The sequence below is a fragment of the Peromyscus eremicus genome, chromosome 1 (genome assembly GCF_949786415.1).
Source record: "Peromyscus eremicus chromosome 1, PerEre_H2_v1, whole genome shotgun sequence".
NCBI lineage: Eukaryota > Metazoa > Chordata > Mammalia > Rodentia > Cricetidae > Peromyscus > Peromyscus eremicus.
This window is the reverse complement of record NC_081416.1, coordinates 156650005-156677203: the sequence shown is the minus strand read 5'-3', so window position 1 is coordinate 156677203 and position 27199 is coordinate 156650005. Positions and strand designations below refer to the sequence as shown.

The 27199-nt window shown below is 45.4% G+C and overlaps 1 protein-coding gene across 2 annotated transcripts; it reads left to right on the top strand.

Annotated features, from left to right (window-relative positions):
• Positions 1 to 11748: 11748 nt before the first annotated feature.
• Znf599 (zinc finger protein 599) lies at positions 11749 to 26771 on the top strand. Of its 2 annotated transcripts, none has more exons than XM_059275307.1 (4): positions 11749 to 11983; positions 21532 to 21658; positions 23352 to 23447; positions 24681 to 26771. In XM_059275307.1, the coding sequence occupies exons 1-4, from the start codon at positions 11966 to 11968 to the stop codon at positions 26270 to 26272; spliced, it is 1833 nt and encodes a 610-aa protein (XP_059131290.1). In that variant the 5' UTR covers positions 11749 to 11965; the 3' UTR covers positions 26273 to 26771. The 2 variants fall into 2 exon arrangements, with proteins under 2 accessions (XP_059131290.1, XP_059131283.1); XM_059275300.1 differs by lacking the exon at positions 11749 to 11983 and adding an exon at positions 20815 to 20946.
• Positions 26772 to 27199: the final 428 nt, after the last annotated feature.

The following is a 27199-nucleotide window of genomic DNA, read 5'->3' as shown; positions in this document are numbered from 1 at the left end:
AATTTTGAGTGGATGTAATTCCCTTATTTAAGTCTTATCTAGGAATATATCAGACTGTAAGTCTGCTTTAAAGGTTTATTTTTATTTTCTGGGCATGCATGTTTTCCTGCGAGTGTGTATGTATAACAGTGTGTGCCTGGTACCGGTAGAAGTCATAGAGGATGTCAGATTCTCTGGAATTAGAGTCATGGATGGTTGTCAGCTGCCATGTGGGTGCTGGGAACCAAACCTGGGTCCTCTGAAAGAGCAGCCAGTGCCATGACTGTATATTTTTTCCATGACCGTATTTTTAACATATACTCTAACCTGTCACATGAGGTCAGGTATGGAATTTTATACTTATACCATTATGTTGGTGATCAAAAAGTTTCAGATTTTGGGGGCTGGAGAGATGGCTCAGTAATTAAGAGCACTTGCTGTTCTTGCAAAGGTCCTGCATTTGATTCCCAGCACTCACAAGGCAGCTCACAACTATCTGTAATTCCAGTTCCAGGGGATTCAGTGCCCTCTTCTGATCTAATCGGGCATCAGGCACACATGTGGTGCACAGATATAAATGCAGGCAAAACATCTATACATAAAAAATAAATATATTTTTTTAAGTTTCAGATTTTGATCTAGCTATGTCAGTTTTGGGTACACAGGCATCTAAGTATACAACAGATACCTGCACCCACAAATTTACTGTAGCACTGTTCATGATAACTAAGATATAGAATCCACCTAAGCATGGATAAAGAAAGCATAGTATCTAAATAAAATGAAATTTTAATCAACCATAAATAAAAAAATAATTTTCAAGAACATGGATAGAACCAGAGCTCACAATGTTAAATGAAATAAGCCAGATTCAGAAAGACAAATACTACATATTTTCTCATATGCAACTTCTAGAACTAAAAAAGCAAAAAATCTGAAAGTAGAGGGAGACTATTTTGGAAGAGAAAGGGTACTAACAGGAGGTGAAGGCAAGCAAGGGCATGGTAGTAGGGTGAGTACAATACAAGTATACGAGGTACATATATTATATATGCTTTAATTTAGACAGTATCAGCTAAATTAATCCTCTTGAACTCAGAGTTACTGGAACTAGTGACAGAAAAGCAAGACATATGGCTTAGGGTCAACTTAAGTGTTACCTCACATGTGGGAGGTCTGGTGACCACATATTCAATATTTGAAGCTGGGCATAGTGGTCCATGCCTTTAATCCCAGCACTCAGGAGGCAGAGGCAGACATATTTCTGTGAGTTTGAGGCTAGCCTGGTCTACATAGAGAGTTCTGGGATAACCAGGGCTATATAGAGAGACTCTGTTTCAAACATAAACAAATATACAAGCCTATGAGCAGCATTTCCTATTCAAACCATGACAATGACCCACAAGGAAATTATTTAAAATTCAGGAGGTAGAACAGTCAATGATAAGTATCCCATACTCTTCAAAACTATGAACAGTGGAGCTGGAAATGTCTCAGTCAGCAAAGTGCTTGCTGTACAAACACAAATACCTGAATGTGTTCTCTGTGGACACCCATAGAGACTCCCTAGCAAGGCCTCAAGGTCAGACAATCTGAGCTTGCTTTACCCAGAAGGGCTGCATAATAGGATGATTTGACCAAGGGCATGACTACCAGGAGTTTTGAAGGGTCTACACTTGGCTATATGTTGTGCTTTGATCTTGAAAGTGGAAGTCTTTTGCCTCTCCCCTTCGTAGTGTATAAAAAGCCCATTAGAATAAAACTCTGGGTGACTGGGTATTGACCCAGGGCCCTCCCGAAGCTGTCCTATGTCTCTGTCTTTCTTGTCTTCTAGATCTATATTTCTTTTTTTAACCTTTCAATATTTATTTCTAACTACTAAAACATTTTTTATAAATTTAAAAACTTTTTGATAATTTTATACAAGAGTACTTTATTTACATCATTTTCACTCCTCCCTCTCTCATCTACTAGAATATTTTTTACCCTCCATTAAAGGGACATAATTTACCTTGGTTTCATATATATATATATATATATATATATATATATATATATATATATGCATATATATGTATATGTGTATGTATGTATATATGTATGTGTATATATACATATACATATATATACCTTTACAAAACCTTTCCTTTGTTTTCTTTTTAAAATTTATTTTAGGTCTATATTTCTATCTAATACTTCCTCATTCCTCTCTCCTCCCCTCAAGAACCCTTCGACAGGTCAGAGCTGGACTCCTATATATGGTGCCCCAAAGTGGGGCTTGGGCACAGAGGATAAAGAGAAGGAACACCACAGGTTAAGTGGGCATGCTCTGATAATTAACAGGGATGCAGTGATTTTGTTTTTAGGGAGTAAAATTGTAAATATAGAACATGGTAATAGTAGACTGCTATTTTAAAAATAGCCAGAGGGGCTAAAGTTAGGCTGTAGCAAGTGTCTCTGTCTGTTATCTATCTATCTATCTATCTATCTATCTATCTATCTATCTATCTATCTATCTATCTATCAGTCTGTCTGTCTTTCTGTCTATCTATCTATCTATCTATCTATCTATCTATCTATCTATCTATCATCTAAAGATGAGTAAGTCATAAAAGTTTTTGTGAAATGTAGGCTTAGGTATAATAGAAAGTAACATAGAGTAGACCAGATTTTCCCAAGCACAGGACCTAGGTCCTCATCAACTCGACAAGTCCTCTGACTGAAATCTTGAGTCCTCACCTGAAATGGTCTCAGCTGAACTGCCTTAGTTCCTGTTTCCTTTATATACCTTTCTCTGCCCTGCCGTCACTTCCTGGGATTAAAGGCAAGTGTGCTTCCCAGTACTGGGATTAAAGGTGTGTGCCACCACTGCCTGGCTCTGTTTCCAGTGTGGCCTTGAGCTCACAGAGATCCACACAGATCTGTACCTCCCGAGTGATAGGATTAAGGGTGTGTGCCACTACTGTCTGGCCTCTAAATATCTGGTGGCTGACTCTGTCCTCTGATCCTCTGGCAAGCTTTATTGGGGTACACAATATATCACCACAGATCAAGATGTGAGCTCTCAGCTGCTGTTCTCCCACTGTGCCTTTGTTCCATCATCATGGACTCTAACTCTCTGCAACCATAAGCCAAATTAAATATTTTCTTTTGTAAATTGCCTTGGTCATGGTGTTTTGCCATAGCAATATAAAAGTGACTTAAGATACTGTCACACCTAGAGCCACCTTTAAAATATCTCAATTGAGCAATTATCTTTATCACGGTGATCTGTAGCCATGTCTATGATGGTGTGGTTTGAAAGAAAATGGCTCCCATGGGGAGTCGCACTATCAGAAGGATAGTGCTTTGTTGGAACAGGTATGGCGCCTGGCTGGAGGAAATGTGTCACTGTGGGTAGGGATGGGCTTTGAGGTCTTCTTTGTTCAAGCTATGCTCAGTTTGACACACAGTTGCTTCTGCTGCCTACAGATCAAGATGTAGAAATCTCATAGAGATCCACCTGGCTCTGCCTCCTGAGTGCTAGGATTAAAGGTGTGTGCCACTGCTGCCCAGCAAATAATTTGTTTTCATTTTATGTACATCGGTGTTTTGCTTACAGGTGTGTGTCTGTATGAGGGCATTAGATCCCCTGGAACAGGAGTTACAGTTGTAAGCTGCCATGTGGATGCTGGGTATTGAACCAGGGTCCTCTGGAAGAGCAGCCAGTGCTCTTAACTGCTGAGCCATCTCTCCAGTGTGTTATCCCCTTTTTTATCTCTACTATATTGTATTGGGTCTTCTCTTCCAGTTGGTTCGTTTGGATATAGGTTTGTCAATCTTGTGCATTGTTTTAACCTGTTTATTTACTTAGTGTGTCTATGGGTGGTGTGTGTGCAGGGGACATCTTTCAAAGGAGTCACTTCTCTACTTTTACCATACAGGTTCCAGGATGACACTCAAGTCCTCAGGCTTGGTGGCTATGTAAACTGATGACATGACTGCTCCTTGGTGTGGTTAAGGGGAATGTTTTTATTGTAGCTAGGAGGGAGAGAACAGCCAGGCATCTCGAAGAAACCAGAGCAGAGAGAGAGAGTAGTAGACTAGACATGACTGGAACTGGACCATGAGACTCAGAGGGAGGGGCTGTTGAGAAAGGAGAAGAGAGAGAGGACCAAGAATGTGAATGGCTGAAATGTTGGGATTATACAGGAATGAGAAGCTGGGGGAGGGAAGCCCATGAGCTGGAGTTATGGTAGGGGGCAAGGTGAGAAGAGCTGAGGAGCTAGGATGTCAGCTTAAACCCTATGACAGGTACTTGAGAAGCTGAGACAGCCTAGAGGTCAGCATGTGCTTTGGTGTACTAATAGGCATGACAGCCATTTTCTCTGGCTTTCTTTTGGGCCTGACATTGGCAAGTGCCTTTGCTTTCTGTCTTAGTCAGGGTTTCTATTGCCATGATGAAACACCATGGACAAAGCAACTTGGGGAAGAAAGGGCTTATTTGTCCTACATTTCACTGTTCATCACTGAAGGAAGTCAGGGCAAGAACTCAAGCAAGGCAGGAACTTTGATGCAGGAGCTGATGCAGAGGCCATGGAAGGGTGCTGCTTACTGGCTTGCTTCTCATAGGTTGCTCAGCCTGCTTTCTTATAGAAATCAGGACCATCAGTCCAGGGGTGGCCCCACCCACAATGGGCTGGATCCTCCCTCATTGATCACTAATTAAGAAATGCCTAATAGGCTTGCCTATGTCCTAAAATATCATGGAGGCATTTTCTGAATTGAGGTTCCCTTCTCTTGAATGATTGTAGCTTGAGTCAAGTTGACAAAAACCTAGCTAGGACACATTCTGAGCTTCTCCTGACCCCACTGTTTATTTTTTCAAAGAACCAGCATGAAGATGTCATGGATTCTCTGCATTTTTTTTCCAGCTCTATTTCATTCATTTCTATCTGGATCTTAATCATTTCTTTATGTCTGCAGCTTTTGAGTGTCATTCATTCTTGTTTTTCCAAGGCCTTAATATGCATCAGTAAGTTACTTAATTGAAACCTGATTTTTTAAAAAAAATTTATATTACTTTATGTATGTGAATGTGTATGCATGCTTGTGCACCACTCATGTACCTGGGGTCTGCAGAGGCCAGAAAAGGGCATCAGATCCCCAGGAACTGGAGTTACAGTGGTTGTGAGCCACCATGTGGGTGCTGGGAACCAAATGCAGGTTCTCTGCAAGAGGAGCCGGTGCTCTTAGCTGCTGAGTCATGCCAAGACCTGATTGTTTAGGGTAGACACAGAAGCAGGCTTCTCTGTTAGGACTGCTTTCATGTAACCCACAGGGTTTGCTATGATGTGTCTTTGTTTTCATTTAATTTTATAATTAAAAAAATATGAACTTACTATAGGGAGAGTATGTGTGCCTTGTGTGTGTGTGTGTGTGTGTGTGTGTGTGTGTGTGTGTGTGTGTGTGTGTGATCAGACAACAACTATGTAGAGTTTGTGCTCTCTCAGTCCACCTTTACATTAACTGAGGTCTCCTTTATGCACTGAGCTATCTCACATCCCCCAAGTCTAGGATTCTCACATTTCCTTTCTTGATTTCTTCAGTGAATAATTTATCATTCAGTAGTTTAATTTCCACAAGATTTCTAATTTTCTATGGCTTCTCTACTGGTGGTTTCTAGCTTTGTTCCACTGAGATCAGATAAAATACAGAAGTTATTTCAATTTTCCTGGGTTTGTTGAACATGTGGTCTATTTAGAGAAAGTTCCAGCCCAGTGGTGGTGGTGGCACACCCCATTAATCCCAGCACTTGGGAGGTAGAGACAGGCAGATCTCTGTGAGTTCAAAGCCAGCCTAGTCTACAGAGTGAGTTCTAGGATAGTCAGGGCCTCACAGAGAAACCCTATCTCACAAACAAACAAAGAAAAAGAAAGTTCCACTGTCTGTGTGCCAGCAGTGTTTGGAGGACTCCATAGGTGTCCAGCAGTGTTTGGATGGAGGACTCTATAGGTGTCCACCAGTGTTTGGATGGAGGACTCTATAGGTGTCCAGCAGTGTTTGGATGGAGGACTCTATAGGTGTCCAGCAGTGTTTGGATGGAGGACTCTATAGGTGTCCAGCAGTGTTTGGAGGACTCTATAGGTGTCCGGCAGTGTTTGGATGGAGGACTCTATAGGTGTCCAGCAGTGTTTGGATGGAGGACTCTATAGATGTCCAGCAGTGTTTGGATGGAGGACTCTATAGATGTCCAGCAGTGTTTGGATGGAGGACTCTATAGGTGTCCAGCAGTGTTTGGATGGAGGACTCTATAGGTGTCCAGCAGTGTTTGGATGGAGGACTCTATAGGTGTCCAGCAGTGTTTGGATGGAGGACTCTATAGGTGTCCAGCAGTGTTTGGATGGAGGACTCTATAGGTGTCAGCAGTGTTTGGATGGAGGACTCTATAGATGTCCAGCAGTGTTTGGATGGAGGACTCTATAGGTGTCCAGCAGTGTTTGGATGGAGGACTCTATAGGTGTCCAGCAGTGTTTGGATGGAGGACTCTATAGGTGTCAGCAGTGTTTGGATGAAGGACTCTATAGATGTCCACCAGTGTTTGGATGGAGGACTCTATAGATGTCCACCAGTGTTTGGATGGAGGACTCTATAGGTGTCCACCAGTGTTTGGATGGAGGACTCTATAGGTGTCAGCAGTGTTTGGATGGAGGACTCTATAGGTGTCCAGCAGTGTTTGGATGGAGGACTCTATAGGTGTTCAGCAGTGTTTGGATGGAATACTCTATAGGTGTCCAGCAGTGTTTGGATGGAGTACTCTATAGGTGTCTGTTAAGTCTGTCCAATCTGTGATGTCACTTAACTGCAACATCTCCCTCTTTGGTTTGTGGGGATGACCTATTGAAAAGAGTAGGGTGTGGAAATCACCCATGACTACTGTGTTAGGGTAAGCTGCAATTCTGTAAGTACTAGTATTTATTAGGGTACTTAATATGAAATTCAGCACAGCTGTATGCAGTGCATAACATGTGTGTGAAATCCCAAGGTCTTCTGGATGGCTTGTTCCCTCAATCAAAATGGAGCCACTTTTTTAAAATCTCCTAACCATGTTTTGTTTGAAATCTTTGTCAGATACTAGATAGAGACACCTGCTTGCTTCATGGTTCTGTTTGTTTAAAAATACTTTTCATCCTTCACCCTAAGACAGTGTTTATCTTTTGTAGTTGGTTGTTTTTTTTACTTTTTGATTCTTTTGGCTCTTTGCTCTTTGGGGCCCACCACCCAGCACCCAAATAAATTCACATGGAGGCTTATTCTTTCTTATGAATGCCCAACCCTAGCTTGGCTTGTTTCTAGCCAGCTTTCCTTAACTTAAATTACCCCGTCTACCTTCGCCTCTGGGGTTTTACCTTTCTCTATTTCTGTGTATCTTTTCTTTCCTTCTTATTCCATGCCTGGCTGTGTGGCTGTGTAGCTGGCCCCTTCTTTTCTCATTTCTTGATCTTCTTGCTTCTACATCTTCTTTTCCCAGATTTCTCCTTCTATTTATTCTCTCTGCCTGCCAGCCCTGCCTATTTCTCTCTCCTGCCTCGCTATTGGCTGTTCAGCTCTTTATTAGACCAAGTGGGTGTTTTAGACAGGCAAAGCAACACAGCTTAAAATAATATTCCACAACAATCTTTGAAGGCAGGGTGTGTTTCTTTTTTAAATTATTTTATTATTTTAGAGTATGGATGTTTTGCTTCCATGTATGTGTTTATACCATGTGTGCACAATGTCCTCAGTGGCCAGAAGAGGGCATCAGAGCCACTAAAACTGGAGTTACAGCTGATTCTGAACCATAATGCCAATGCTCAGGATTGAACCTGGGTCCTCTAGAAGAGCAGCCAGTGCTATTAACTGCTGAGCCATCTCTCCAGCCCCCAGGTGTGTTTCTTAGAGACTGCAAGTAGATGGACTCTGGATGCTTTTGCACTAAATGCATGTGTTTAGGTACACATACACAGTACCTGTGTGGAGATCAGAGGACATGTTGCAGAAGTTGGTTCTCTTCCACCATGTGGGTTCTGGGGATCAACCTCAACTTGTCAAACTTGGCAGCACATACTTTTATTTACCGAGGCATCTCACCAACACTGCATCTTGTTTTAACCCAACTGACCTGGAACAGCAGGTCATTCTTCAGTGACACAGTCCTGAGAAGGAAGTTCCAAGGAACCAAAACTAAAGAAGACAGAACACATGGGTTCAAGTGGTCTTGCATAAGCTCTGTCTTATGTCAAGCAAATTGATAAGAAGTACAGCATCATACACAATTTTCAGAGGAGAAAAGGGATGAAGTCATAGAAACGATCATATAATGGGATGAAGCCAGCAGAAAACTAATCAAACAATACTGCTCAAGGTGAACACAGACTATCTCAAGAACAGACCAAGCACACAGAGGTCTTGAGATTGAACACCACAGCCCTGAATGGTGGGAAGAGTTGTGTTCTCAGGATCTGAAGCCACAGCTCCCTCAAGGTCCTGACCCCAGACCATTAATTACCATCCCTGACCAGCTGTGTTCCTTCCCTATACATCAGGGCCTCTGGAAAAGCCCAGCACTCAACCCCCAAGCTTCTAGCGATGACTTTTAATTGGGGAATGAGATCATCAATATTTAGAATTGTTATTGAAAGATGTGTATTAATTCCTGTCATTTTATTCATTTGGAAGTGTTCGGTGTTTTCCAAACCCAGTTTGTTTAGTTACTATTTTTATTTATTTAGTCATCTACTTTTTCCCTTCTGGGTTTGTTTACCAATCTCTTTAAACCAAAAACTTCCTTCCAGTATCCTCAATAGAGCTGGCTTAGTGATAGAAACTTCTTAAATCTGTTTTTAGCATGAAATACCATTATTTCCCCCACCAATTTAGACAGTTTTCTGGGTATAGTAGACTAAATTGTCAGTTGTATGTAGTCTTTCAGAATTTGAAATAAATCTCTCTATGCCCATCTTGCTTTCAAGGTTTCATGGAGAAATCAAGTGTTACTCTCATGGACTTCCTTTTGTTGTGAGGTATCCCCCAGAGAAGACTACTTGGACATGGGTTCAAGCTCATAGAGAGTCCTCATTAGCTGTCCAGCCACTACACAGAGTGTTCAGGACCCCAGTATAGCACTGAGTCTTTCTCAGGGTGAGCTTTTAAGCACAAACATCACATTCTGGGCTGACAGACTTCAGCTAACAAGAGCAGTCAGCCAGGAGCGGAACGGCAAGAGTGAAAAAGCAAGATTAGTACATCCAGGGACGTCCCCAGAACTTTGGACTTCGAGGGACTACATCTTTGTTCTCAGTTTGGCAGGTGTTGCTGCCTGCATGCTCGTTTGCAAGGCCTGTGTGGTACTTCCCTCACGGCATCAGTTGTGCTAAGGTCTGGGGGCCTGTAATACCTTTATATGTTTCTTTCTTACAGCTCTCAATGCATCTTCTTTGTTCTATATGTTTAGTACTTGTCTTAGTTAGGGTCACTACCGCTGTGATGAAACACCATGACCAAAAGCAACTCAGGGAGGAAGGGGTTTGTTTCACTCACAGTTCCATATAACAGTTCATCATCAAAAGTAGTGAGGGTGGAGACTCAAACAGGACAGGAACCTGGAGGCAGGAGCCGATGCAGAGGCCATCGAGGGGTGCTGCTTACTGGCTTGCTCCTCATGACTTGCTCAGCCTGCTTTCTTATAGAACCCAGGATCAGCAGCCCAGGGATGGCACCACCCACAATGGGCTGGGCCCTTCCTCATCAGTCACTAATTAAGAAAATGCCCAACAGTTGGATTTTATGAAGGCATTTTCTCAATGGAGGACCCCTCCTTTCCAGTGACTACCTTGTGTCAACTTGACATAAAACTAGACAGCATGGTACTTTAACTATAACATGACATGGATTTATTTTCTGTTCCAGTCTTTTGGGTGTTCTGTATGCCTGTTGTGCTTATGCAGGCCTCTCTTTCTCTAGATTTGGGGAATTGTCTGCCATGATTTTATTGAAAATATTTTCTATGCTTTTAGCATGTAGTATTTCTCTTCTATGCTCAGAATTCGTAGATTTTGTCTTTTCAAGATGTCCCAGAGACCTTGAATGCTCCATCTCTATGTTTTAAAATGTGCTTGATGTGCACCAATTCCTCTACCTTGTCTTCAGGCCTGACAACCAGTCTTCCTGTGGTCCTTTCTATTAGTAAGGCTTTTCATTGGCTTTTTATTTGACTTAATGATTTTTTTCCCATTTCACTTTAGGTTTTCTTCAATACTTCTGCTACCCTGGTCAGGGTCAGATTCAGTGTTTACAAGTTCTTAGCTTTTTATCCAAAGACATGGCAGCATGCAGGCAGACATGGTGCAGGAGAAGGAGCTAAGAGTTCTACATCTTGGTCTGCAGGCAGAAGACGCAAGTGTCCCACACTGGGCATAGCTTGAACATATATGACCTCAAAGTCCACCTCCACAGTGACACACTTCCTCCAACAAGGCCACATCTCTGAATAGTGCCATTCCCTATAGTCTAAGCATTCAAACACATGAGTCTATGGGGGCCACTACTATCTAAACCACCACATGCACCTCAAGATCCTAGGGGGAAAACAGCCATATACAAAGTCAGTAGGTAGAAAGACTTAATGAAACAGCAAAAATAATGAAATTAGTAATACAAAGAGTCAATACAACAAAGAGTTGACTCTTTGTAAAGGTAAAAATCAATAGCCTTGGTCAAACTAACCAAAGAAAAGAGAATGGTCAAATTAATAAAAATTAGAGACCAAAAGGAGATGTTACAACTAATACCAATAACATTCAGAGGCTCATTAGGGAATGCTTTGTAAATTCATGCTTAACTAAATAAGCCCAGGTTTTGCCCATTCACCACTTCCCTGGAACCCTACAGGGGCTTTTGGAGAAGTGACAGTCTTGGCCAATACCTCACAAGGCATGTTCAGCTCCTAGGACATGGGAAGGTGGCTCTTGTAGGGGATCTTGGGCCTGGTGGATCTCACAGGACTGAGTGTGGCTCAACCAACCCATGGCTAGTGACTGAAACAAAGAGGGACAGCGTCAATGCCAGATGATGGGTGCTGCTCCACCATCATTACTTCAGACCCTTCTGAAATGCTGGCCACTTGGAAAATTAGCCCTGGAGCATTTCTGCTGGGACCTTAAAGTATTCTTAATACTATTTGTACTATCTGTGTGGGGAGACTGATCACACAACTGTGGTCCAAAAGACCCAGAATGGATAAGATATCAGAATCAAGCATATTCCTGCAAGCTAGTGTGGACCCAAATAGCCATGTCTAATCCTTAGAAGAGGGGATGATCAAAGGTGTTACATGTTAACTACGTTCCCCTAAAACACATGTTTCCTATGATGTTCAAGTCAACACTCAGTAGAAGGTGGTCATTTTTTTTTTTGTGGATGGTCTTTACAGAGAATATTCAAGTTTAAATGAAGTCATTGGTATTGACCCAAAGGGGTGAGGGGTGTCTTAGGACATGGAGACAAACACAGAGGGAAACAACCCAAGGACAGCCGGAGAGAAGACTACCAAGTGTTAGGAATGACCCTTCCACACAAACGTTTCACAAAGCACCCCGTTTTACAGAGAACAGGAAGTGCGCTCCCAGTGCCGCTGGGATGCGGATTAAAAAGAAAACACTCCATTTCCCAGAAGGCAAAGCCGCGGTCTGGGAAATGACGCACTGCGGAGTAGGCGTTCTTGGGGACCACGGGGGCGGGACTTCCGACGTTCGGTCTCCGCGTGTCATTCTTGGTTCCCGGGCCCGCCCCTTCCCAGCGGTTCACGGCTCTGGGAAGGAGCGGGCTCCTGTGAATCCAGAGGGGCGACCGAGAAGGACCCCGAGGACAGAGGATCCACTTTCACCTTCCGCGTGAGGCGCGCGCTCCTTCGCAGCCTAGCACCGCTGCCCGCCGCACGCTTTTCTCGGCCTCACCACCCGTGATCCCCATGGCGACGCCCGCACTGGTGAGTGGAGGGACCCTGCTCTGGGTACTGGATCCTAGAACTCCAGCCCTTCCCGCGTCGGTGCCCTGGGATCTGGAAGCAGCGGGGTCCTCAGGAGGCTCCCGTGTCGGGCTCTATAACCTTGGGGCCAGCGCTTCGCTGCCCTTGGCGTCCCTTCCCTGATTCTGTAACGGAATGTCCGTAATAATACCCTCCTGAGAGAACTGGACCCGGTACGGGTGTGGCTTGGGTCTTGTGCTCAGCAGCACCCAGACAGCATCACTCTGTGGGCGGCTTCGGTGGCATCCCTGCAGCCAACAGGGTGTCTCTGAATTGCTGTTTTGCTGGCAGGCAAAGGGACTGGGTTTATCTTCACAGCGAATTTGGCTTGCCCCCGAACAGCACTGAATCCGCCTTCCTGTTAACATATTTTTACTTGTACTGCAAAGCAAATCCGTTAAAATACTCGATAATGACGGTGCTTTGGGGATGCACATACACAGTAGACCCACAGTTACGTGACATGCTGGAAAGTAACTGCAAGCTAGTGTGAACTGCCAGCATGGGCCTGATCACTTTTAGGACTACTTTTTCCGTTTTCGTGTGTGTGTGTGTGTGTGTGTGTGTGTGTGTGTGTGTGTGTGTACACGTGCGCGCGCGCGCGCGCGCGCACGTATGAAAGTGCAGGTACACTTTTGTGGGCATGCATACTCGTTTAATATCAGGAGTCATCTTCCAATACCCTTCTAAGGTCTCTCAATCAAACCTAGAGCTTGTGGATATGGCCAGGCTTGCGAGCTAGCTTGCTCTGGGCTCACCTGTCTCCTTTTGAAGCTAGACTTATAAACGAATCCCTAGGCCCACCCAGCATTTCCGTGGATTTTGTGGCTCTGTACTTCTTTCCTCTCAGTTATCCGCCATGCATTTTAACTGCTGACACATCTCGGGAGTCCACGGCTAGACAGCCTCACTTTTCCTCACCTGGCCTGCAGTATCAGTCCATTCCAGCCTTGCTCTGTCAGCATTTGTGGGGTACAGGCACAGAAGGCACAGCTCTCCGCTGTCCCCCACAGCAATCTGAGGAATTCCCTTGGACCTTTAGGGACCTCAAACTCATGCCACGCCAGGACCCGCAGCTTCAATGCTGAAAAGAGTTTTAGGGTTAGTCCGGTTTGAAACTGAGTTGGGGTTTAATGAAAGCATTTTAATAGGGTCTTAAGAGGGGAGGAGAGGGTCTTCACAAAGGTCAGACACACCAGAAAGCATGGTTGTGGGCTTCTCTGAGAGAAAGGTGCAGTTGTTTTTTACAAAAGACATTCAGGATTTTGGTGGGATTTAAATTACTATCATCAAAGGGTTGATAAGAAACCTAAATAAGATGGTGGCTGCTTCCTGAGGGTTACCCGACAGTCCAACGGGTGAAAATCTGGCTCACACAGTCAGAAAAAGTGGGCCAGCTTTACTGTAAACAGTTAGCTGATATGTTTGAGATTCTTGGGCAGTCTGGAGGGGGGAGAGGGAGGCCCTATCCGAGGTCACACATGTTCTGGCCTCAGCCTGGCATGTTCCCTTAACGTAAAAATACCTCTACATGGAAGGAGTGCCAACTGCCAGCAGCCTTCACAGCAAATGTTAATAATGCCACATTCTTTTTAAAAATGTACTTATTTCATTTTATGTGTGTGAATGTTTTGACTATGTGTATTTATGTGCACCATATGTATGCCTGGTACCCGTGCAGGCCAGAAGTGGGCATCAGATCCCCTGAAACTGGAGTTACAGACAGCTGCCAGGTGGATGTGTTATGCCCACATCTTGAGTCCCCCAACAAGACCACCAAGGAGCCGATTTCCGATGCAAAGACAAAAAGTTTCTTTATTCAAGCCAAGCCCAGGCAGGGACCTCGGCTGACACTTCATTATAGCAAGTAAAGGAAGAAGGCCCTGAGCACTTATTACAAGGGATTTATATAGGAAAAAGTTTACAAGCAGTGGGTTACATATCTTAGTGTCCTAGGATTGGACAAGGGAGCTAGGGGTGAGGTAGTTCAACTTTGAAGTTACTGGCTGAACTATAAGCGTGAAATTACTAATGGCTGACAGGATGTAGGGCATCTATAGAGACATAAATTTTTTACTCCCTATATCCTGTTTTACTGGGTTCAGGATATACATTTAGATTTATTATTCCAGCCCTATTTCCACATGAGTTCAGTCACTGGTCAATAGATACCTTGAGATGGGGACCAATGCTCAAAGGGGCTACTGATTTTTTTTTTTCCCCTTCAGATGATGGGAATTGAACCTGGGTCCTCAGCAAGAGTAACACATGGTCTTAGCCACTGAGCCATCTCTCCAGCCCTATGCTGCATTCTTGATCCTAGCTGGTGAGGAGCTTCAGTCAGACTCCAGAGTGATGAGCAAGTGTCTTTCCCTCCCCAAGTCCCTACAGTGTCCCTGTAATTCTGTCCCGACTCAATTCCAGGGTCATTTCAGAGAGTCCTTCCCTGATTGCTTCATCTAAAGTTTCTCTCAATTGTCCTCATTTCACCCCCTTTTGTTTTCAGAGACCCTAGAATTTTCTGACTTCATTTAATACATATATTAATAGCCGAACTCTGTTGTTCCAGTGCTGGGGATCAAACCCAAGTCTCATACATGTAAGGCAAGTGCTCTGTCACCGTGCTCTGTCTCCAACTGACTGCTAACATATTATTGCAGGTCTGTCCCCAACTCTGGAACGTGCGTTCCCACAAAGGGTGGACTTTGTGTTACGTATTTAGTAAGTGGTTAGTGAGTGAGACCCTGCCTTCCCAGGCGTCTGTCAGCCTCAGACTGGATCTCAACCTTCCCCCACGGTTGCAATCTTCAAGCCATGCTGGCCCAAAAGCCCCAAGCTTGTTTACCCTCTTTTGTCACTTTGACCCTGTTGTGTGACACTGCTCCTGGGGAGCTGTGAACAAATGTCTCTTCACCCCACATAGGGAACTGGCAACAGACCTAATTAAAGATAGTACCAATGTAAGTAAACTTGTTGTAACTCTGTGGGTTTGGTCCCAGATTCTGGCACCCAAATGTGAGTTCTGCAACTCTGGGGAGGCAGGCAACCGCTGGAGCTGCAATGAGACAGCAGCCCTGGAGGGTGAGGTAGCCGCTTAGAACAGTTGACAGCTGGAGGGCGAGGTGATACCTAGAGCTCTGCCCTGGAGGTATCCTGGATACCTCAAGTCAGGGAAGTTATTCTGATTGCTTGGGAGAATCAGGCCTAGAGCTGCTAGGACAGTTCAGCAGGGAAGGGTATCCTGACTGTTTGGGAGAGTCAGGCTATACCTGGTGTGGTGGGGGATGGTTTTCCCCCAGGATATAGCAATCCTGCTCCTCTCCTGGAGAGTCGCTACAGCTGAGCTTTGCTCAGGCCCCACTTAAGGGAGCTTCCTAGCAGAGCTCTGCTTCTCCAGCCTAAGATGTTGCTTCTTTTGCTTCACTCTGCAAAAGGGGAAACTCCTGCAGAAATGTGGCAATCTCCTCTTCTGGAGCAAAGTATTACTTTTTCAGCTCTCCCTTGCTCTTTCCACTGAGGGATGTCTCAGCAAGGTTTTTCTGTTCAGCTCCTCCTTACTCTGTCCACTGAGGGATGTCTCAGCAAGGATCTTCTGTTCAGCTCCTCCTTGCTCTGCCTACTATGGGACGTCTCAGCAAGGATCTTCTCTGTGCCAGTGAATGAAGATCTTCACACCCAAAACTCTTTTGAGAAAGAGATTTATTTGGGAAGGAGGAGTCCAGGAGAGTAGCTGCTTCTACCAGAGTGGAGAGAACAGCTCACAACTGACCGGGCAGGGTGGTTTATATAGAATGTCTTGGGGGTGGAGTCAACCAGGGATTGGTTAGTTTTTTTTCTGCCTAGGGATTGGTCTATTTAGTGGGCTAGGGGCAGAGATGACCCTGATTTCAGAGCTAAACTGTGTTTCTTTCACTGACTTTTCTTGGCTTTTTGATACTAATTCTAAGGCCAGGGCATATTTCTTTCACTGACTCGGATTCTAGGGACCAAGAGTATTTCTTTGGTACTGGTTTCAGAGTCAGAGCATGTTTCCTTGGTTCTGGGTTTGGGGATAAAGTGTTCATTTCTCTGGCTCAGGTCCCAAACTCAGGCTGTGTTTCTTTCCCTGGTTCTGGACACCAGGGCCAGGGTGCTACTTTCCTGGTCTGTGATTGGTTGGTTTCACAAGTCAGTTGACCAGGGGCAGAGATGACTCTGATCTGAGCCAAACTGTGTTTCTTTCTGCCTTGATCTGAGCCATCTTTCCCTAGTTCTGGGCTCCAGGGTCAGGGTGGGTTTCTTTAAGCCAGCCCCTTTTCCCTACAACCAAAGTCCAATCTGGTGAACCAATGAGTTTTATTGAAGTTATTTACAGGAATATTGGCAGTGGTTATTTACTGGGGTACAATAACTGCAGACAGCTGTATCACCACAACCCACTCTAGCATGGGTGACAGCTCACAAAAGCTGGAAATGTAGAGCACACTGCACTACCTGCAGGCATCTCAACAGTTTGGAGTGTAGCTCTTTCAGACATTGTTATGGTCTGAGCCTCTTCCAAGATAGCTCAACAGTTGGTGTCTCTTGGCAGGCCTTACAACCTACATATGCTTGAGGAGACAAGGGTGTCTTAGTTAGCGATTCAGTTGCTGTGAAGAGACACCATGATCATGGCAACTCTTATAAAGGAAAATATTTGATTAGGTGTCTTGCAGTTTCAGAGGTTTAGTCCGTTATCATCATGGCAGGACATGGTGGCATGCAGGCAGACATGGTGTGGAGGAGCTGAGAGTAGAGAAGGAGCCTACATCTTGAGCCAACAGGTAACAGGAAATGGTCTGAAACACTGGGTGTGGCTTGAGCATATATGAGACCTCAAAGCCTGCTTCCACAGTGACACGCTTCCTCCAACAAAGTCACACTTCCTAATAGTGCCACTCCCTAGGGGCTTATGGGGGCCAATTACATTCAAACTACCACAAGGGGTATAGTGAATCTGGTCAGTTTTTGGGACGTCCTGAAACCCTTGAGTTGTTTACTTCCTGAGCATAGGGAGCTTCCCTGCAGGGTGGAGTGTTATATCTTGCAGGAAATTGCTGCAGCAGTCCTCAGATCTACTTCCAAGCTGTCCCTTGAATATGTTCTGCTTTGCTCTTTCCCAGTGTGCTGCATGCCACAGGATTATGCAATGAGAGTTCAACTGTCATTTAAGAGGCCAACCCACCAGAAACATGAATTCTGTCAGAGGAACCCATCATGCAAGACGTTTTGGAATTACTGCCTTTTGGATAGATAGCTGTTCTTGCTGTAGAAGCCACAGGTCTTCCCATCTGTTACATTTATTGGGCATGATTTCCCCTATGCATTGGTGTATCTGGATGACCTCCCTCAGCTATGTCTGAAGGCAGTCACACAGTCAAAACCTTTGTTTCTCACAACCAGGTCTTTGTTCCATTTTCCAATATAAACTTAGAGGTCTGCCTTCCTGCAGTTATCTTTATTGGCAGATGTTTAGTCAGTGTTAGTGTCCAGGCAAAAGAATCTCAGTTGAGACTTTCACCAACACCTAAGGACAAAGAATGACAAGTCTGGATTTGTTGATTCACAGCCCTCGGATAGATAGGAGTAAGCTAGCCCTGCCGGCAGGTCAGAGAGGTGCTGACCCAAACTAACCTTGCACTGACTTCAAACGAACTCTTAACTCCTTGTACTTACCTGCACCTCGGTTTATTAATATGAGATTTTAGCTTAGAGATTTACTGCTTGTGATAACAGGAAAAGTAATCAACCATTTGCTCTGTCTTGGAGGAAGATAATCTTCCCACAGACCCGCTGAGATAATGCTGCTATAACCAGAGTGGCAGAGAGGTGCCAGGTTCCCTTTCTTTAGCAAAATAGGCTTAGATCCTCCCTTTGGTCTAACTGCTTAAGGCAGAAGGTGTAATCTTTAGATCTGAAAGCTTCTTTAAAGCCAACTGACAATTGGTGAAAGTACTATAGTGGACCAGACACTACAAGTATTCCTCTGTTGCTTACAGAGGTTGCCTAGTTACCAGACACTCCCTCCACCCACTGGGAAAGTGGTGCTCATGCTGCTTGGATAGAAGCAGTGCAGGGAGAAAAAGGCAGTTTTTACCTTATTTGTGACTATAGACTGATTATAGACTTTTAGCTTATTATCTAGCCACACTTAGGAATGTAGTTAAGCACATGGATTCCCTCTTAGATTCCTTTGTTGATTTACTCTCCTGTTGGCCTCATGGGGAAACTTCCACTAACCACTAACCACTCCTACCTTGTGCCATAAAAGAAGCTGACAGGTGTAGCTAGAGTTTTCCTTCCTGGCCCACAGTCAGGACAAATCTCTGACACCCGTCAGTCCCACAGCTGCTCAGACCCAACCAAGTAAACACACTTATATTGCTTACAAACTGTATGGCTGTGGCAGGCTTCTTGCTAACTGTTCTTATATCTTAAATTAATCCATTTCTATAAATCTATACCTTGCCACGTGGCTCATGGCTTACCGGCATCTTCACATGCTGCTTGTCATGGCGGCGGCTGGCAGTGTCTCTCCCACTCAGTCTTCCACTTCCCAGAATTCTCCTCTCTCCTTGTTCCACCTGTACTTCCTGCCTGGCCACTGGCCAATCAGTGTTTTATTTATACAGAACGATATCCACAGCAGACAGGTATTGCCCTGTGTGAAAATCTTATCTCCCTTCTTTATGACCCTGAGAAACTCAAGCCTTGTACTTTGCATTGCCAAAAAATTGCTGATTGTAAGTGTGTATAAGCTGGTACCCTTGTAGTAGATGAAGAACAACATGGAAGAATAAAGAAGTTTGGTGTGAGCAGATTCATTCCTTCACCCTCAGATCCTTTAGATCTTGCTTGTTGTAGCGCCTTGATTGAACCCTGAAAGAGGACTTGAAGGCTGGCCCTTAAAGGACCTCATTACCAGTGTGCTTCACAAGTAGACAGGAAACTGTCTCAGCCAGTAACCCACAGTAGGGTAGGGAAGCCTATGAGTGACACCCAAAGTACACTTTGCAAGGTTTTCACTCTAAGCATGGACATGATGGAGACTCCAGGGATCCTTCCAGGCTGAGGTACCTCATAGAAAGAGGCTTTTTTCAAGGAAACAAAAGAGGACCTTGGGGGTCATGGGCTTTCATAAGTTGCACACATGTTTCTAAGGAAGGTGAGATTGTGGCTGGCAAATCCTTACCTATGCCGCATTCTTGCCCAAGACAGACATCGTGCTCCAGGTTGCTACACATGTTCATAGAGCCATGGTGGCCATTGTCCTTGGTCACTTGGTTACCAGATATATAAGTAATCTTAGGGAACTGTGTAAATAATGGCTCATTAAAAACAAACAAAACAGTGTGAGGCAGGCATGGTGTCTTGGGGCTTCTAGTGCCATGGTAAAACACCATGACCAAAAGCAACTTGGGAAGGAAGGGGTTTATTTTATCTTGTAGCTTGTAGTCCATCAATCCAGGGAAGTCAGGGCAGGAACTTAAGGCAGGAAACTGGAGGTAGGAACTGATGCAGAAGCTATGGAGGAGGGCTACTTATTGGCTTGCTCAGTTTGGTTTCCTATACACCTCAGGACCACCCGCCCAGAGGTAGCACCACCCACAGTAGGAGGGTTGGGCCCTCCTGCATGTCATCAATCAAGAAAATGCCCCACAGGCTTGCGTAGACGCTGATCCTATGGAGGGGTTTTCTCAATTGAGGTTCCCTCTTCCAAAATGACTCTAGCTGGTACACATAGTAACTCATGCCTTTAATCCCAGCACTCAGAAGGCAGAAGCAGGGTGTGTGTGTGTGTGTGTGTGTGTGTGTGTGTGTGTGTGTGTGTCTGACTGTCGGTCTGTTGGTGTGTATGGGCATCTTCCTGCAGCCTCAGCTTTCTGTGATCTGACATTCTCATGTTTGGTTTCTTGGTATCTCCACCAGGGATTATTATGGAAGAAATACAGTCCCTCTCATCTCTGCCATTCAGTCAGTTACATCCCCACAGAAGGGAAGGTGACCAGCTCAGCAGGGTTGAGTGAGATGTCTTCACAGTCTAGCCAGCAGGGCCCACCAGGATGGGAGGCTCTCTAAGAGGTTGATCCAGCCATGCCTGTCTGTGTACGTGTGTCTGTGATACCTTAGGCTGATGTCTGGCATCAACTGCTGTACACCTGATTAATTGATTAATTGAGGCAGTGTCTCCCAGTTGAATACAGAGTGTAGTGGGTAGCCATTCCAGCTTTGATCTGGAAGTTCCAACCCCCATTGAGACTTTGGCAACTGTCACGCCTACAAGGCGGGGCCAAGGGAGGCACCTGGAGACCTGAGATCTGGATGGGCCAGCGCTCTCTCTCTGTTCCGGGACCCTGGACGGTGGAGGTGGACCAAGCAGAGCTCCAGAGAACACCCCTGGACTGCGATACACCTTCCCCAGACCCCGCGACCTTCCTATCCCTTAATTTGTAAGTTACGCCATTAAATACATCTCCTTTTAACTACGTGGAGTGGCCTTAATAATTTCACCAATAACAGAGCACACTTTCTGGCTCATCAAGCTAGCCATCTTGCTCTGGAGATCCTCTGCCACCCAGCATATACATGGGCACTGGAATCAGAAATCCTGCCCTTACGCCACAAGCCCTTCACCCACAGCCGTCTTCCCAGCCTGTTGGATCATGGTCCAAGAATGGAGTCATGTGAAGAGAATTCTGAGTGCTTGTGAGACAACTCCAAGGAAACAAGAGTCTTGTGACCTCAGTTTCTTCAAAACACAGAATTGTTCTTGGAATGTGTCTTCATGCCCCTCCCAGGTGTAGCAGACAGGAGTGAGGTGACTTCAGCTGTTGTTCATGTGCTTCTACGGAAAGACATGTTTTTGCCACATGCAGCCTGTCCTCGTGACTGCACACTTTACTCAGGTGACTCTTCTTAACCCTCAGAGTATAAATTGTCTGATGCTCCGAATAAAGCTGGCTGTCACACGAGTTTTAGGCCCTGCTTTCCCAGGTTCACACCGCCCACTGGAGCAGCAAACCCCAGCCTTGCCTTTGTTTACCCTTTGTTTGTTTGTTTGTTTGAGACAAGGTTTCTCTGTGTGTGGCCTGGCTGTCCTGGTTACTCAGCTACGATGGGCTCTGGTCAGGCTGTGCAAACCAGTGAAGCTCAGCAGCTGAGGTGGTGATCACTGTTTGAATTACAGTGTCCTCAGCCCCGGCTCCCTAAGCCCAGCTCTTCTAACATCACTGCTCACCATAGCATGTTCACCATCACACATTGTTTTGTTTCCTTCTCCAGCGGCTTCCCACACAGGAGGCTTCTCTCTCCCATATCTTCGGAATCTGTCAAAGGCACCTCCATCTTGAGCCTCTGTACCAGGCCAGGCCCTTAGGAGAAGATCTGCAGTTCAGGCTTTGTCTCTGCGTTCTTGCTCATAATGAGGGAACAGGCTCCAGTCTTACATGTGATCGACACAGCCACCCAACCACCTCTGTTTATTATCCTAGGCCTTGGTTTCATTTGAAGATGTGGCCGTGACCTTCACTGTGGAGGAATGGGGACATCTGGACCTGGCTCAGAGGACACTGTACCAGGAGGTGATGATGGAGACCTGTGGGCTTCTGGTCTCACTGGGTAAGGATCCATTTCTCTTCTGCGTGCCGAGCTTAAAGCTGCCTTCATTGTACCCTCTGTAGGCATTGCTGATTGAGGCCACCACCCACTTCCTGCAGCCTCAGCTTACAGGGATATGACTGCTTCATGCTCGGTGTTCACATCGGGGATCATTATGTGAGAAACATAGTCCTCATCACTGTCAGGCAGGCAGTCAGATGTCCTTGTTCCACATCCCCGCAGATGGGAAGGTGACCGGCTCAGCGGGGTTGAGTGAGATGGCGTCACAGCTCAGTCAGCAGGGCCCACCGGGTTGGGGCTCTCCCAAGAGGTTGATCCAGCTGTGATCCAGGCAAACGAGAGGCCAAGGCACAAGGAGAAAAAGCCCAAGGGCAGCATGGCTGTGTAGCAAGTTCAAGACATACAGGATATCCTCTGCCCACCCCCCAGAAAAGACAAGGATTCTTCAGACAGGCAATAAGATGTTTATCCCCGGCACTTCTGGTGTCTTGAAGCAGCACAGCCTCAGCTAAGTGACTTCTTTAGTTCCTGCCGCCTCCATTATTGACACATATATCCCAAGGCCTGGGCAAAGTGGCAGCTTATTGTTGAGTCCTCCACTCATGCAGAAAAGAAATCACCTCCCAGGCCCAGCCTTGAGCGGGGATTATGAGCTTGCCAACTTCATGCCATTACTCGGATGGTTTCATTTTTAGTGTAGTATTTTAGTAACACCTGCACAGCAAGTGAACCAATGTCTAGGCTGTGCCCAGAACAGATCTTGGACCATCCCAGTGCTACAGAGTCTACATAACACTCAAACCCAGTGTCTTCCACCTAACCATTTTCCCTTCCTGCAGAGTGGCAATAGAGTGGAAGCCCACCAGGTCTCCCTTTCCCCAGACGTTCAGATGGTTTGGGGGCTCTGTAGCCTTGTGTCCACAGTGGAGTAAACTCTGTTGGTTTGTGCTTAGTTGGAGGAAGTGTACCAGGAACAGCACTCTGGATGTGGGAACCAGCAAAACAGAGTCCCTGAGGACAGGGAGCTCAATGAAGGGAGGTTCAGTGCTCCGCCCCCATGGTCCCACCACTAAGCTCCATGCAAGGCATGTGGCGGCTGTCAGTGAACCTTTGCCCAGTGAATGCTGACTGTGTTCTGTCTGCCATGTGGGATTTTCCAGTGACTTTCCTATGGCTACTCAGCTTCTCTTTATAAGCCTTCACATTTGGAAACATGTCTTGTCATACTAGATGCATCCTGTAAGCCAAGTGTATGACTCCACCTGCTTAGATGCCCAGAGGTGCCACTGGCTCCTGCACAGCCAGCAGCCAACCCAGTTCTCCTGCCGTATTCCCTGATGCTCTGGGTCCTCAGGCTGGCCCTGGGAGGGGTACCGGATGAGGCAGGTCCAGCTGGAGCAGTAAGCCTGCCTTGAACACCACAATTACAGGGGAGCTTTGGAACCCAAGAGCTGGGTGCTTATGGCCAAAAACGTGTTTTGATTTTATTAGGGTTTGAAAGCAGGCCCTGCTAGGTAAGTGTGCTCTCCAAGCAGGTGGAAAGCTTCTGACTCAGATCGACAGAGAATGTCTTCCAAGGTAGGGGTTGTGTCTCCCTCCCTGGTTTCTGGCAGTGAGCTATGCACTCCTGTAAACATGAGTTTTTACTTCTGTCCTTACCTATAAATGCTGCTTTGTGTTTTTCTCATGCCAGGGCATCGTGTTCCCAAGCCAGAGCTGATCTACCTCCAGGAGCATTGGCAGGAAGTGTGGGCAGTGAAGAGGGGCCTCTCCCAACGCACATGCCCAGGTAGGTGGCTGACAGTGGCTGTGGGGCACCAAGGGGCAGCTGTGCTGATGCCACAGCCTGGTGGGTGTCAGCTGGTCAGATCATGGAGCACTCCTCTGTGGTCCCCTGACTTCACACCCACCTCACACTCTGCCCTTACTCAGACAACTTAGCCGTGTCAATAGTGATGCGGAGGTGGTTGTGCAGGTGTTTGTCTCTGTGCTGTGCTGACTTAGACACCTTTGGGTAAAGCCAGGAGAGGTGTAGCTGGATCATACGTCAGTCCTGTTCTCAGGGTTTTTGAGAGAACTCCAGTCTGATCTCCATAGTGTTGGCGCTGATTCACATCTCAGCCGCAGTATATTGACCATCTCCTCATGAGCATTTGCTCTTGTTTGTAGCCTGGATGATAGCTACTCTGGTGAGGGGAGATGGAATTATAGAGATGAGTTCTGGGAGAATTAACATTGTATTTTTAACCTCTTTTCCTATAGATCCTAATGTCCAGACTTACCTGTATGTTATGGCACTGATTCATACGGATGCTATTGGCTCTGTGTCTGTCCTGTTCCCATAATCCACATAGCAGACCCGGCGTGTCTGTGCTTCTCACCCTCCTTCACTCTTGCACCTGCCAGAGTCCTGACAGTGTGTGTTCTGTCTCTACCTGTCTACTTCCTCATTTCCGTACTTCTCACCTTCACGTTTTCTTGGTGTTCAGAATTCTGTCAAACCTTTGTACTTTGTCCTCACTTACTACAGTGTCTGTCTGTCTGTCTCCCCCAATCTCATCCCTCAGGTCTTCTACTTGGTAACTCTTATTCTCCCTTAGAAATAGGATCATATACCAGTATTCCTGCATATCCTCTGCTGTCCCTTTTGGCCTCCCATCCAGGCCGAATTAGGCACAACTTCTCTCTGTTGTCATATAGCATTATGACACTTCCTTACACCACATTGACTGTACACATTGTACCCATTGCTTTGCATACCTCCCCCGTTCTGGAGTTTGGAGTGACCTCTGGGCTCATGGTTCTCTCTCCTCTATCCCAGCTTTTCCTCCTAGGTTTCCACTGAAAGATATTAAGAGCCTAAGCATGAGTGAATGAAAATGAACGTACAAACACGGTTTTAAGACATAAGTGAATGTAATAATAACCTTCAGAGGCAATATTTTCATCTTCTGCTACATTAGTGTTTGTTTGGTTCTGTTTACTAATAAATAGACACCTGTTCTTGTTGGATTTCCTTTAGATGAAGAAGCAAAATCTGATGATGCCTCAAAACCCACTGCTCAGCTGACTTTCTGTTTCCAAGAACAACTATCACAGAGATCCTCAGAGGACTCCAAGTTAGGGCAGACCAAGGATAAAGAAACATGGTCAGAAATGCCAGGTGGGAACACAAGGACAACAGACTCTTCCAAGGAGACATGCCCTGGAAAGCTGAGTCATAAACATGATGCTCTGGAGACAGATGATGGTCTCTGTTTACGAGTCTTACAGGCACAAGCTATTCCACGAGATTCTGCCCATGAACATAATTCCCAAAGACCCGAAAAAGAGCCTGCAGTTGATGTAGTGAGTCTTTATCAATGTAAAGATTGTGGGAAAGTGTTTAGGAATAATTGGACCTTAGTGTGGCATCAGCAGATTCATGCTGGAATAAAGCCTCATGAGTGCAGTGAGTGTGGGAAAATCTGTCATCACATGGCTGACTTTATTGAGCATATGAGGATTGATACTGGGAAGAAACTACATAAGTGCATCGACTGTGGGAAGGCCTTCAGACGCAGTTCTCACCTCACTGAGCACCAGCGGCTACACACTGGAGATAAACCCTATGCGTGCAAAGAATGTGGGAAAACCTTCTCCCACCGCTCCACTTTCATCCAGCACAAGATGACCCACTCTACAGAAAAGCCTTTCCTGTGCAAAGAATGTGGGAAAGCTTTTTACTACAGCTCTTCATTTGCTCAGCACATGAGGATTCACACTGGAAAGAAGCTGTATGAGTGCAGCCAGTGTGGGAAGTCCTTTACTCACTCCTCTACTTTTGTAAAACACAGGAGAACCCACACTGGAGAGAAGCCGTACGAGTGCAGTGAGTGTGGCAAAGCGTTCACTCACCACTCCACATTTCTCCACCACAGTATGACTCACACGGGGGAAAAGCCCTTTGTGTGCAAAGAATGTGGGAAAGCTTTTTGTGTCAATTCATCCTTCACTCAGCACATGAGAATCCACACTGGAGAGAAGCCATATGAGTGCAGTGAGTGTGGAAAGGCCTTCACCCAGCGCTCCACTTTTATCAGGCATAAGAGGACACACACTGGGGAAAAACCCTTTGAGTGCAAAGAATGTGGAAGGGCCTTTTGTGACACCTCTTCTCTGATTCAACACATGCGGCTTCACACTGGTGAGAAGCCCTATGAATGCAGTGAATGTGGAAAGGCCTTCACCCACCACTCAGTTTTTATCCGACACACTAGAACCCACAGTGGAGTGAAACCCTTGGAATGCAAAGAATGTGCAAAAGCCTTTTACTATAGTTCTTCCTTCATCCGACACATGAGAATTCACACTGGAGAGAAGCCTTATGTTTGCAGAGAATGTGGGAAAGCCTTCACTCAACCTGCAAATTTTCTTCGGCACAGTAGGATCCATACTGGAGAGAAACCCTTCGAATGCACAGTATGTGAGAAGGCTTTTTATGACACTTTTGCCTTAATTAGGCACATGAGAACTCACACAGGGGAAAAACCCTTTGAGTGCGGTGAATGTGGAAAAGCCTTCAGCCATAATTCTTCCTTCATTCAGCACCGAAAGATCCATAGCAGGGTTTAAAAGACACAGAACAGTCTTTTGCGCTTGTGTTCACTTCCATCCACACCTGAATAGCACATGCTAGCAAAATACTTTTCAATGTTACCATCAGGGAAAATCTTATGGCCAGAGAAATAATTTAGTTTCTGGAAATTCATGCTGAAGAGACACGATTGTCATCCCTATAACAGCTTTTTGTGGCACATCATCATTTGTCATCTAAAGAATTATGTATTAAAAATCAGCCCAGCCTAAGCTTTGCACAGTATCTGAGAATTGTCTGGAGTAAAACCCAGTTTTGCTAGGCATTTAGGTAAATGTCAGCAGCAATCATCCTTTTATTTATACAGCAAATCTAACTTGGGTATTTTAAAGCAGCAAGGAAAAAGGAGGAGACAGATGAGCAAAGGTGAAAAAATGTATGCATGCATGGCCTCTCTGATTTCCCTAGGAAGCAGTGAAATTGTCATGGCAGCATGAGAGATCTAAAAGACCTCACCCCCACGTGTCTTCACACTCCCAGAGAGCTGCACCATTAGGAGCACTATACCAGCATTTCTTTTTCTGTCTTAATAAATTTTTTTCCATACAGTATATTTTGATCATATTCTCTTCCGTCGCCCAAACATTTTTTCTTCAATGGTTTTGATTATAGGAGCTAGTTTTGTTTTGTTTTGTTTCCTTTTGTTGGTGTGTGCCACTGTGCACATGTGGAAGTCAGATGATACTTGCCAGGAAATTGAACTTAGGCTGTCCTACTTGGGTGGCCAGTGCCTTCACCACTGAGCCATCTCACTGGCCACCGTGCCAACATTTATTATAAATAAACCCTGATTTTTGTCCTTGAGAAGTGCAAGTAGTGTGACAAATAGAAAGGCCTGAGTCATAAATACTCATATACATACATCTTTATATTTGTAGTTGTCAGAGCCTGCCGACAGTCAGCTG